General features: G+C 40.1%; 1 protein-coding gene across 1 annotated transcript in view; it reads right to left on the reverse strand.

The window, feature by feature from the left end:
* The window catches only part of LOC106878045 (uncharacterized), a 73558-nt gene that overhangs the window by 32064 nt on the left and 27606 nt on the right, over positions 1 to 13888 (reverse strand). Inside the window, exons 4-5 of the mRNA XM_014927133.2 lie at positions 5461 to 5538; positions 3914 to 4877 (exon numbers count right to left, since the gene is read on the reverse strand). Of these exons, the coding sequence (XP_014782619.1) occupies positions 3914 to 4877; positions 5461 to 5538 (1042 nt within the window). The remainder of the gene's footprint in view (positions 1 to 3913; positions 4878 to 5460; positions 5539 to 13888) is intronic.

Raw genomic sequence — 13888 nt, forward strand, 5'->3', positions numbered from 1 at the left:
GGGGTTTTTTTTTTTCCTTTTTACTCGTTTCAGTTATTTGACTGCGGTCATGCTGGAGCACCTCCTTGAAGAAATTTTAGCCGAATGTATCAACACTAGTATTTATTTTGTTTTGTTTCTTTTTTTATTGTTTTTTTAAGAGCCTGGTACTTATTCTATCAGTCTCTTGAGCTGAACCGCTAAGGTATGGGGACATAAACACACCAACACCGGTTGTCAAGTACTGATGGGAGGAGGGACACACACACACACACATGCACATATATGTATAATACGATGGACTCCTTTCAGTTTCCGTCTACCAAGTCCACTCACAAGGCTTTGCTTGGTCTGAGGCTATAGTAGAAGACACTTGCCCAAGGTGCCACACAGTGGGACTGAACCCAGAACCATGTGGTTGGGAAACAAGCTTCTTACCACACAGCCAAAGGATTTTTTTTAAACATCAGATGGTTATGAAGGTCCATCCGAGTAAAACAGGTATCAAAAGGGTCAAGAACCCTTGATGTATAAGGTTAGCATAGCTGATTGGTTAAGGTGCTCATTTCATAACCACAAGGACCTGGGCTCAATCTGACTGTATGGCATCTTGGCACCAGTGATGTTGCAACTCATCCCTACATCTGAGGAACTGGAGCAATGTGGAATAAAGTGTCTTGCTCAAGCCCGGTCCAGGAATGAAACTCACTGTCTCATGATTGTGAGACGGACACTCTAACCAGAGCCATGCATCTTCACCACTTTAAATACAACACCTCATACAAGGCTCTTCACTCTCTTGTTTAAAAAACCACAGCTGTCACTCACAAAGGAATGCGTCTTGGTAGAGGTACTGGTTTGTTTATGTTCCCGTCACTTAGCAGTTTGGCATGAAACGATACAGTAAATACCAGGCTTAAAAATATAAATACCGGGATCAATTTGTTTGACTGAACGTTCTTCAAAGTGGTGCCCCAGCATGGCCACTGTCCAATGACTGAAACAAGTAAAAGATAAAAGATGCAAGATGACTCAGCATCTGTACTAAAAACAATGAGTCTTTTCCTGCCTCTAATGATGTCCTGCTCAAACCACTTGAGGTCCTCCTGTTACGGCTGCTGTTGAACTACTTCAGTTTCAAGCGAAGAACTAATCCACTGCCACCACCACCCCCAGCGCTAAGCCGAAACAAGATCAACTTGTTTTCTTTTAAAAGCCTGGTACTTATTCAATCAATCTCTTTTGCTGAACTGCTAAGTTACAGGGATGTAGAGACACCAACACCAGATCTCAAGCAGTGGTGGGACACACATATACATAGAAGACAGGCTTCTTTCAGTTTCCCTCTACCAAATCTGCTAACAAGGCTTTGGTCAGCCCAAGGCTATAGAAGAAGACACTTGCCCAAGGTGCCATGCTGTGGAACTGAACCTGGAACCATGAGATAGGGAAGCATGCTGTTTACCACACAGCCACACCCGCACCTTATTGCAAAAACATCTCTCCTTTCAGACATTTAGGCAACATACAGAGATGATTTTGAAGAATTTGGTAGAAATGATTCTATTTTGTTTACTTCTGACTTCAAATGCTCCACCTCCTCCCCCTTCTCCTACTCTTCAGTTTGACATTCTTTGAATAATTGGAATTTGTTCATTACTGGAATGGGTTGATGAAGTCGATAACAACAACACACACGCACACACACACACATATACATACATTACATACACACGCATATATATATATATATATATACACACTTTTATATATCTACACATACACACACATATATATACACACACACACACACATACAGATATATATATATACATACATACACACATTACAGATCTATACACCCACAGACACATACATACATACATGCATACATACACACATATTCCAACCTTGGTTCTATAATGCAAACTTCCTGTTTTTAAGTGATTTAAATTAAAAACTTCCATCAAAATTCCTTGTGAATTTATATTCCAAAAAACCAAATTAATAATGAGAAAATTATTTTATTGAATTCTTCGTTATTTTCAAAATTAATTGAAACAAAGTCAGTGTATTTCAACAGAAATATGATGACAAAATGGTTTAAAGCTAAATACCTCGATAGCCAAGGACATAGAATCAGAACTTGTGACAATATCTTAACCCAGCACTAACCCTCATTTTATTGTTGTGAACTTGGTGCTAATATTAAACAGAAGGTGGCATGCTGGACAAAATGTTTAGCATGTTATTACTATATTTATCCTACGCCATGGCAGCACCAGAATAATAACTAACACCTAAAATTACTCTGGAAGATGGAAATAATAAGCAGTGGCTGGAATAAAAAGCACAAGAGCTTTTTATGAGCACTCAAAAACGTTTCCCATAAATGGACTTAAAGGATATCTGTGTGTGTGTGTGCAACAGGCTTCCTGCAGTTGTTTGCCTGAAATTTTGGGGGGAGGGGACTAGGCGATTACATCGACTCCAGTGTTTCACTGGTACTTAATTTATCAACCAACCCCAAAAGCATAAAAGACAAAGTCAACCTCGGCAGAATTTGATAACGATTCTGCCAGCTCACCGCCTTTATAATAATAATATCATCATCATCATCATTTAACGTCTGTTTTCCATGCTGGCATGGGTTGGACGGTTTGACTGGGGTCTGGAAAGTCAGGAGGCTGCACCAGGCTCCAGTCTGATATGGCAGTGTTTCTACAGCTGGATATGTCCTTCCTAACGTCAACCACTCTGTTAGTGTAGTGGGTGCTTTTTACATGCCAGTAATAATAATAATAATAATAATCCATGGATGGAATTTATAAATATTCTAATGCATCGCTACATGTGTTTTGATGCATTAAAATACTTATAAATTCCATCCATGGATTATTATTATTATTAGTAGTAGTAGTAGTAGTAGTAGTATATTTATCCTACATTATATCAGCACAGTCCAGTGTCTGGGAGGGTAACTTTCTAGGTGCAATCCCATGGTCAGTCATGACCGAAGGGGGTCTCAGTAGTATATGCAAACAGGAAAAAAAATATCGCAACAGCTATATAAACTTACAGGTCTTCGACCTATGACTAGTTTGGTAACTGCCAACGCATGAAAGTCTCAGACCTTGAGTCACTCTGTTACTTCTGCTAAATATCAATAAAATATGTATATACAAATTTTAATGTATGCGTTTTACTCCACATGCATTACATGCGCTACTAATAGCTTGACGTACATGACAAGTACGTTCATCAGACGCTGGTTCTTCTATGAAACCCCAGAAGTCTAAATAAGGGACCAGACGAGAAGCAATACTCTTCTTGTTGACCATTTTACACACATCAATTTACTCTCTCTCTCTCTCTCTCTCAGCGGTTCAGAATCAGAGACCAATACAATAAGTACTAGGCTCACAAAGAATAAGTCCCAGTGTCAATTTGGTTCGACTTAAGGCAGTGCTCCAGCATGGCCACAATCAAATAACAAAAACAAGAAAAAGAAGTAAAAGTCACTGTCAATAACCTTCTTGTTTAAGAAGAATAAATTTGTACTCTACAAAAGTGTAGAGTAACCAATCATATTAATGAAAAATTGTCTTTATTATAATTGAACATAAAAACAAACATTAATACACACACACACACACAAACATACATACATATTATAGAGAGTACACCCACACAAAAAAAGTAGGCTTTGCACAGTCTCCATCAAAGAAATTCACTCACAGAACAACTGAATGTCAATAGTGTGAGTGAAAGTTGCAAAATCAACAGCAACGAATGTCACTGGTCAAAAGAGTGGAATCCTGCAAAGGTCAAACGTGATTTCTTCAGCCATCTTTTCAAGAAAAAAAAAACAATAAGAAAAAAAAAACAATAAGTAAAATTTTTAAAAAAAAGGTAAAAATATTAAAGTGCTTACCTTTTCTTCGACCACCAGAGCTAACTGTTGCTCAAGAGTCTCCCAGTCCATTTTTGGCAAAGTATCCTCGATATCATATATTCCACAATCTTGAGCGCCGGTTGAATCATTCTTTACTTCGCCGTTTTTCTTTTGCTTATTTTCCCATGTTGTAAAGTTCGGTTTGCCATGTTTTGAGTTCGCTACAACATCAACATCCAGATTATTCAGATCGCTGAAATTAGGTTTATACGAATTGGCAGCAGAGTCGGTTTTATAAAGACGACCGCCACTCTGCAAACCTTCTGTGTCACAGCAGTCGACCGTATCGAGTTCGTTTGAATTTTCATCCCTCACAAAATCGTAGGAGTCTGTCGGAGTTTCTGCCAAATCGGCCGGAGAGGTCATAGTGGATTCAGTGAAGGAGCTTTCTTCGCTCATTGGGCTGTAGTCAGAGAAATCAGTCTTGTGGAGATCAAACGGCAGAACATCAGCATCGATCTTCTTCAGTTCGGCAAATTCTTGAGCCAAACTCAGGAAGTTTACCTTCTTCACTCTTTTGTGGAATTCTTCGTCAGTTTCATCAGGATTTTGTTGCAGAGTCTCAGACCTCGTACTGAAGCTATTACATTTCTCACTAATAATGGTTTCCTCTAAATCATTGGAATTAAAGATCTCTATTTCGTTGTCGGCAAGGTCTCGGAGCGGCCCAACAACTTCAGAATAATCAGATGATACAGATTCACATTCAGCATCTCTGATACGCCTGAACTGAGAGCCTCTGTCCGAGAGGTGGAGGCAGGACAAGTCATATTTCAGATCTGTAGGTTTGGTGAGGTCAGACAGTTGTTGTGGGTCTTCTTCGTCGAATATGCCGTCAGATTTGGGAGAATCTATTCTGGGAAAATCTTCTGAAGTGATGTTGTTGTTATAGGAATTCTTCAGTTCTTGGAATCCAGAATTTGAGTCCCACAATTCATTATCGCTGAAAATATAGAAATAATTCAATAAATTATATATCAATACATATGTGTGAGTGTACAGTGGGTGTGCATGTACTGTATGTGTGTGTGTGCGAATGTATTGTGTGTGTGTGTGAAAAAGCCTCTTACGTGCACATGGATGATTAATTCAAAATAATGTGGCCGTTGCCAGTACCGCCTGACTGGCCTTCGTGTGGGTGACACGTAAAAGCACTCACTACACTCTCTGAGTGGTTGGCGTTAGGAAGGGCATCCAGCTGTAGAAACTCTGCCAAATCAGATTGGAGCCTGGTGTTGCCATCCGGTTTCACCAGTCCTCAGTCAAATCGTCCAACCCATGCTAGCATGGAAAGCGGACGTTAAACGATGACGATGATGATGATGAATGTGAATAAATAAGCATTACATTTGACACGGTAATCTAAAAGCTTAAAGTATGATTTCAGGGAGACTTGGTTGCTATTTCTGGCAGGTCAAGCTACCACATAGAAGTTTATTGGTTCACTCAACAGAGTTAGATGTGCATCTATGAGATGCATGAAGGTGCAAGGGTGCAGAATAAAAAGTTAAGGATCGGTCACTTACCCGTCATTGGTTAAAGTTGTGCTGTTTTCGAGTCTGTCACAGGAATTCTCGTCAGATTCCAGTATGTTGAGGTTTTGTCTGAAAAGAGAAGCGGGGAAAAGATTATAAAAGAGTCTAACTATATGATCACCATCATCATCATCATCATCATTATTATTATTGTTATTATTATTGTTATTATTATTATTATTGACCTTGTGCCTAAATCAGAAAAAACATTATATTGAAAGATTGTATAAACAAAAAACGGATGGCAAGCTGGCAGACTCGTTAGGATGCTGGGCAAAATGCTCGGTAACATTTCTTCTGGTTCTGTACATTCCGAGTTCAAATGCCAAGGTCAACTTTGCCTTTCATCCTTTTCGATGGGGGTTCAATACAATAAGTACCAGATGAATACTGAGGGGTGGGGGGTCAATGTAATCAACTCGCCACATCTCTGAAATTTGAGGGCTTTGTGACATAATTTGAAACCATTTTTATTGTTACAAAAAATTATTATCAAGCCTTCTGACAACATGGTTCCGGGTTCAATCCCACTGTGTGGCACCTTGGGCAAGTGTCTTCTACAATAGCCTCAGGCCAACTAAAGCCTTGTGAGTGGATTTGGTAGATGGAAACTGAAAGAAGCCTGCCATATAAATGCATGTGTGTGTGCGTGTGTATGTGCATGCATATGTGTGTGTGCTTATATCTTTGGTCTGTGTTTGTAACCCCACCACCTGACAAGATCCACTTTGCCTTTCGTCCCTTTTCGGGGGTCGATAAAATAAGTACCAGTTGAGAAGTGAGGTCAGTGCAATTGACTAACTGACTCTTAACATAACTGGCACACCATTGGTTGCGACGACAAGGGTTCCAGTTGATCCGACAAATGGAACAGCCTGCTCGTGAAATTAACGTGCAAGTGGCTGAGTACTCCATAGACATGTGTACCTTCAACATAGTTCTCAGAGAGATTCAGCGTGGCAAAGGATGTGACAGGTACAACTCGGTTTTGCCAGTGGAGTGGACTGGAGCAAGGTAAAGTAAAGTGCCTTGCTTAAGGAGACAATGCATTGCTAGGAACTGAAATCACAACCTTATGATTGCAAGCTGAATGCCTTGACCCCTAAGCCATGCGCCTTCATTGACTAATCCACTCGCCATAATTTCAGGCCTTGTGTCTATAGTAAAACAAAAAAAGGATTATTTAGAGGAGTTCTGATATACCCACAAGGCCACAAATCTGGGGAGGGATCATCATCATCATCATCATCATTTAACATCTATCTTCCTAGCTGGCATGGTTTGACAGGGTATTGGCAAACTGCAGGGCCACATTGAGTTTCAGTGTCATCTTCGGCATGGTTTCTATGGCGGAATATCCTTCCTAACACCAACCGTTTTACAGCATGCTCTGGGCGAGATTGCCAAGGAATTTTCAAAACAGAAAAAGACAAAGAAGGAAAGGGAGAAAAAAGCCCCTTCTACTAAGAGAGGAATTACTTGGGAGGGGAAAGCGAGTGGCTTTATGTCAAATGTTGAAAGGCTGAATTAAAAAGGGTAAGACACCCTGTCCCTTTCGTCATGAAATGAATGACCAGGGAATTGCACCTAGAAAGTTCCCATATGAGGTACAAATCCAGGCAAGGTTGTTTATGGAAGACCAGCAAGCGGTCACCCATGCATAGCAGCTTCCCATCTCCACGCCACCGATATTTTCCAAAGGAGAGGTCAGTTCTTGACAAGACTAAAGGACCTTCTCAATCATATGTTGTTCTATTCATTTCCAAGATGTACAGGGATGCAAGCATGACACCAGTACCAGTGGGGTTGCTTTGTGCCTAACAAAGCTCTGCAGTGTGGCCATTTGCTCAAGTCAATATCACCATCAGGATGAAAGAGCAGCATCACCACCACTACCACTATTACTACTAACAATGGTTTCTACTCTAGGCACAAGGCCCGAAATTTTTTGGGGGGGGAGCCAGTTGATTAGATTGACCCCAGTACACAACCGGTACTTAATTTATTGACCCCGAAAGGATAAAAGGCAAAGTCGACCTTGGCAGAATTTGAACTCAGAACTTAAAGACAGATGAAATACCATTAAGCATTTCACCCGGCGTGCTAACGATTCTGCCAGCTCACCGCCTTACTATTACTACTACTAATATTACCCCTACTACTACCATCACTATCACAACTATACCACTTCTATCACCAGACTACCACCACCACCACCACTCCTACCACCACTACCACTACGCCTACTACCACCAGCACCAGCACCACCACTCCTACTGCCACCACTACCTCTAAGTTATATAAATACAACAAACTCAGTCTGTTAATTTAACTGGGTTTTTTTTTTGTTATTGTTTTTCTTTTTCATTTTTCATTTTGAAGTTAAGGTGGCAGTGGTGGTGATGGTGGTGGTGGTGGCGCCAATAGAAGTGGTGGGGACGGAAAGAAATAATCATTGTGGTATAATGGTCATAGTTATGTAGTAGTGGTGGTGGTGGTCATAGTGCCAGTGGTAGTGCAGACAGTAGTAGGTTCCTATGAAGATCGCAACGTAGAAGTAGACCATGACGGTGCATAGTGTACAGACGAAGGTGGTGGTGGTGGTGGTGGAGGGGTGTGAAGGTGGAATCACAGGCAATACTGCAGCAGTAGCAACAACAACAACAACAACAGTAACAGTTGTAGGAGACATAAAAAGGTCAAAGACAGATCAGTGTTGTTGAGGTGGTTCATTGTAGCAGTGCAGCAGTGGGGTGGTGGGCAGGGTGGGGAGGTGGAAATTACGTGTGTGTGTGTATATATACATATATAATCTATGTATACACACACACACAAACTGTGTGTGTAGATGTGTGTGTATATATATTTATACATATATACATTTATGTACATACATACACACACATAAAATATGTGTTGGTGTGTATAAATACATATATACATATAATATATATATATACATATAGACATTTATCCCCCCCCATTCTGACCACCCCGTTATCATCCCCCTATTCTTCAATGCTCCTCTGGATCTTTCCACCACCCCCACCCCCAAGAGGGCAGTACTACCAACTTTAGGAACCACTGCATTAGAGGGTTCCACCTATTAAAGGGAACAGTTACATGGTCAAAATCGCTATGAAGAATATGGAGATAGGGAAACGTACCCGGTCCATCAAAGAATGATCTTTGACATGCTGAAAATATCTGGGAAAACAGGATGCATAGCATGTAATTTAATATGCGATTACATCACCAACCAGACTATTGGACATTGTTATAAAGGAGCACTCTGTCGGTTATGACGACGAGGGTCCCAGCTGATACAATCAACGGAACAGCCTGCCCGTGAAATTAACGTGCAAGTGGCTGAGCACTCCACAGACATGTGTACCCTTAAGGTAGTTCGCGGTGAGATTCAGCGTGACACAGAGTGTGACAAGGCCGACCCTTTGAAATACAGGTACTACTCATTTTTGCCAACGGAGTGGGCTGGAACAACATGAAATAAATAAAGTGTCTTGCTCAAGGACACAACGCATCGCTGGGGATTGAACTCACCACCTTACAATCGCGAGCCGAATGTCCTAACCACTAAGCCAAGCGCCTTCACATTGTTATACAACGCTGGTCACAATGCATTTGCAGGGCAACGTTCCCCACTGATCAAAAGGGGGACAACAGGAGCAACGTGAAATGAAGTGTTTTTTCTGAAGAAAACAATGTACTGCCCAGTCTTGGAATTGAACCTACCATCTATCAATCATGAGTGAGACAGCCTAACCACTAGGCCACGAGCCTTTACAATAATGTAATATAACATATAAATATACATAATATGTTTGCCTCATCTTGTCAGATGATAGCCAGAGTGTTCAGATTTACTTTCATCCTTGCATCTGTGCGGATATCCATTGTCATAGGAGTTTATGAAATACAAAACAGATGAAGAAATGAAACGACACTGAGGCAGCTGTGCATTATTGGATTTAAGTAACTAAAGCTTGCACAACACTTTTGCCACTCTCTCGGTCACCATAGAAGGATCCAGTGACAAGCATTACAAGATGACCGGTTCTATTTTGATTGTAAGTTTTATGTGAGAGTATCTTTCTCCGAGAAGAAATGCCTTTGTCACAGCTTTGTCAGAAATATTGGGAGTCCCCTTCTATCCATGGGAAATCTATTTTACTCATAGGTGGGACCCTAACAGACATGGCCATTCTAGGTCAGAACAAACCTGGGAGTAATGATAATTAAGGGATGACTTCATGATCCCAACAACTCCAGAACTGGGGCCCCATTACCAGATACAGTTTAATACAATATGTGTGTCTGTGTGTGACTCCTCGTCGAATTTTATTCTCTCTCTCTCCTTTCCTTTACATGCCGACCACCAAAGCGACCGATCGTATTTTCTCTCGTCTCCCACTTTCAACGCATTTTGTTGTCTCTCTCTCATCCTTCTGTTTCTAATTCTTTAGGATATTCCTTCTGCTGTTAATCATTCTTTCGTCTCTTGTCTGGCCCTAACACCATATTCTCTTTCTTTATTTCATTTATGCAACACCAGTAAGGTGCTTTTTATGTGGCACCAGCACTTGAAAGGACAAGTCTTTATGTGTGAAAGACGGCAAATTTACTCCGCTTTGATGAAGGTGTGCGGCTTAGTAGTTAGGGCATTCCACTCACGATCGCAAGGTCGTTAGTTTAATCCCCGGCGACGCATTGTGTCCTTGAGCAAGACACTTTATTTCATGTTGCTCCAGTCCACTCAGATGGCAAAAATGAGGTGTACCTGTATTTCAAAGGACCAGCCTTGTCACACTCTGCGTCACGCTGAATCTCCCTGAGAACTATGTTAAGGGTACATGTGTCTGTGGAGTGCTCAGTCACTTGCACATTAATTTCACAAGCAAGTTGTTCTGTTGATCGGATCAGCTGGGACCCTTGTTGTCATAACCAACAGAATGCTCCTATACTCTCTCTTTTACTTGTTTCAGTCATTTGTCTGCGGCCATGCTGGAGCACCGCCTTTAGTCAAGCAAATCGACCCCAGGACTTATTCTTTGTAAGCCTAGTACTTATTCTATCGGTCTCTTATGCTGAACCACTAAGTTACGGGGACGTAAACACACCAGTATAAGTTGTCAAATGGTGTTAAGGGGACAAACACACACACACACATATATATATACATATACATATATACGACAGGCTTCTTTCAGTTTCTGTCTACCAAATCCACTCATAAGGCTTTGGTCAGCCCGAGGCTATAATAGAAAACACTTGCCCAGGGTGCCATGCAGTGGGACTGAACCTGAAACCATGTGGTTGGTAAGCAAGCTACTTACCACACAGTCATATATATATATATATATATATATATATATATATATATATACATATATGTATATATATAAAGGTAATTTTCATATCCAACTTAACGTGGATGTCTTGTTAGAACACCAAATACTGCGTTATTAGCCTTGAGAGATCCTCTCACATGAGTGCTTGCTGCATGAAAGGATCCCTCAAGACTAGGGACACAGTATCAATGAGTTCCAATAATACATCCACGCCAAATTGCATATAAAGATTACCATTTGGCATTAATACTGCTTCCACGTGTGGGTGGGTGTGAGAGTGTATAATTATGGTGTAGAATTACCAGAAGTTTGACAAAATTTAGGTGGGGACGCACACATGTACACACATATGTCTGTGTGTGTGTGTGTGTGTGTGCTTGTTACGAGCTGTAATTGAAAAAAAATCGCTCTCGGCTGAAATTACATCATCAGTTCAGCAATGACAGGGAGGGTGGCGATGACGAGAAATACTATATCTTTCATGCTGCATACACATGGATCAAGTAACACATGTATATCATGCAAGTAGACAAAAACAAAATATAAAAATAAAAATAATTTGGAACATATATAATTACCTATGTATGTAGGTAAATGCACAACAGTATATATGTGCGTGTGTGTGTGCATTTTTCGTTTTTCTTTTTTCTTGTTTAAAGTAACATAATACTAGGTCAAGTTTCCATTGCTTTTTTTTTTTCTGCTGAAGTTACTTCCTTTATCACCATGTTTACAGTCAAACACAACTACCTACATATATATAGTCACACAAAACTTTATATACATACATACATATATATGTATATATACAAGAAATATAAGTCAGTACACCACCAATTCGGCCCCCACCCAATCCATTTTCAGAAAACGAGTGTACAATTATCTGCAGGATGGTCAAATTAATTCAAGTGACACAAAAAACCTGAAAAATTATCAACTTTATTTACTGTTTTCAGCGGTCAACGTACAAACAAACAAACTTAGCTTTTTGTAAAGATATAAGATATATATTGATTTAGTGTATCTTTTACTTGTTTCAATCATTAGACTATGGCCATACTGGGGCATTGCCTTCAATTCTTTGTTTTTTAGTTCAATAAATCAATCCCCATACATTTTTTTTTGCTGTTATGGGGGATGTAAACAAACCAACACTGGCTGCCAAGTGATAGTGGAGTGCAAAAACACACACACATACACATGATGGGCTTCTTTCAGTTTCCATCTACAAAATCCACTCACAAGGCTTTGGATTTATTCTTTGTAAGTCTAGAACTTATTCTATCGGTTTCCTTTTGCCAAATCGCTAAGCTACGTGAACGTAAACACACCAACATCGGTTATCAAGCGATGGTAGGGGGACAAACACAGACACACACACATGTGCGACGGGCTTCTTTCAGTTTCCGTCTACCAAAGCCACTCACAAGGCTTTGGTCGGCCCGAGGCTTTAAGACACTTGCCCAAGGTGCCACGCAGTGAGATTGAACCCGGAACCATGTGGTTGGTAAGCAAGCTACTTACCACACAGCCACATGTGTCTGAGTGTCTAAATGTACAAGTATATACTGTTACACAGAACTGATCCTCATGTATAGTCAAACACACACACACAGAGTTCTAACTGTAAGGGAGGTAACCACTCACTGCTGTGCACACACGAAAGTGTAATTGAGAAAAAAGAAGCAAAAATTAAACACGTTTAGTACTTTCCCTTTAATAAAAAACAACAACAAAAAATATATATATACATATAAGTGTGTGTGTATGTGTGCATCTGTAAATGAATGAATTAAACAAAAATATCTCGGATTTTAGATAAATTACCTCCCCTTACACAAAGGTGGACTTCAGGAGAACGGACGTGGTCAAGAGAAGTGAAGTATTGAAAAGCACTTGGAGAGGATAGGGATGTAACTCTAAGAAGACAAAAAAACTATCAGAACGGAAAGAAATTAAAGGAAGAAGGAAAAGAAAGAAAGAAAAACAGGGCTCCAGCATGGCCAATAACACCAGCCCAGAAATTTAAATCAGTAAAACTATAAAAATCTTTTGAAAATGAAAGACAAACAGACAAATTATATAATGACCCTTAAAACAGTTGTTGATGGCAGGAGAGGTGGTCACAGTTGGACGCTTGGTTTGGAAAAAGGCAAGAAAAGGTTGGGTGGTTTACCAAGTGAGTTTTACAGAATGGCAGGTCATCTCATTGTGTCATCTTCTCCTTAATTCCACATGATGCTGCAGTGTGTATATAATAACAGTCTACCAAGGCAGGTGACAGACAAAAAAAAACAAAAAAAACAGAAGCTGGCAAAGTGAGACAGGTGACAATCAAGTGTCTGCAGCTTAAAAACCTGGTCACAGTAAATTGTGAGAGTGTGGTTGAGTAGTAGTGGTGGGAGGAAGAAAATTTAAGAAGATTTGAAATGTGGCCGCAGTTGTAATCACTATTTAACATCTGTCTGTCTGTCTTCCGTGCTGACAAAGGTGTGCGTGAGACAGTTTGAGAGGAGCCGATGAGCCGAAGGACTGTTGCAAGCTCCAATGTATATATATTTATATATATACATGTGTGTGTGTGTTTATATACACATGGATATATGTATGTCTGTGTGTATACGTATATATGCATATACTCATTTATTATTTGTTATATATATAGAGAGAGAGAGACAGAGAGAGATAGATAGATAGATAGATATGAGTATATATATATGAGTAAAGAATGGTATGTGTGTGTGTCAAAAGAGAAATATATTTTGTGTGTGTATGTATATATACATACAAGTAAAAGAAGTACAAGTGTATGTGTTTATATGTATGAGCATGTAAAAGAGTAATATACACATATGTGTATATATATATGCGTAAAAAAAGTGTGTGTGTATAAAAACCAGTGCCAGGTTATTTCAAATTGTGTTATGTCTCATGGGGCCTTAGAGAAATATGTTAAGTTTAGCACATGTAACAGCGTGGTGGTGGAGATGCCGGGGAGGGGGGGGGGCTGTGTAGTGGTAGTTTTGGGGGACGTGTTGATGGGGGTAACC

The sequence above is a fragment of the Octopus bimaculoides genome, chromosome 24 (assembly GCF_001194135.2).
Source record: "Octopus bimaculoides isolate UCB-OBI-ISO-001 chromosome 24, ASM119413v2, whole genome shotgun sequence".
Classification (NCBI taxonomy): domain Eukaryota; kingdom Metazoa; phylum Mollusca; class Cephalopoda; order Octopoda; family Octopodidae; genus Octopus; species Octopus bimaculoides.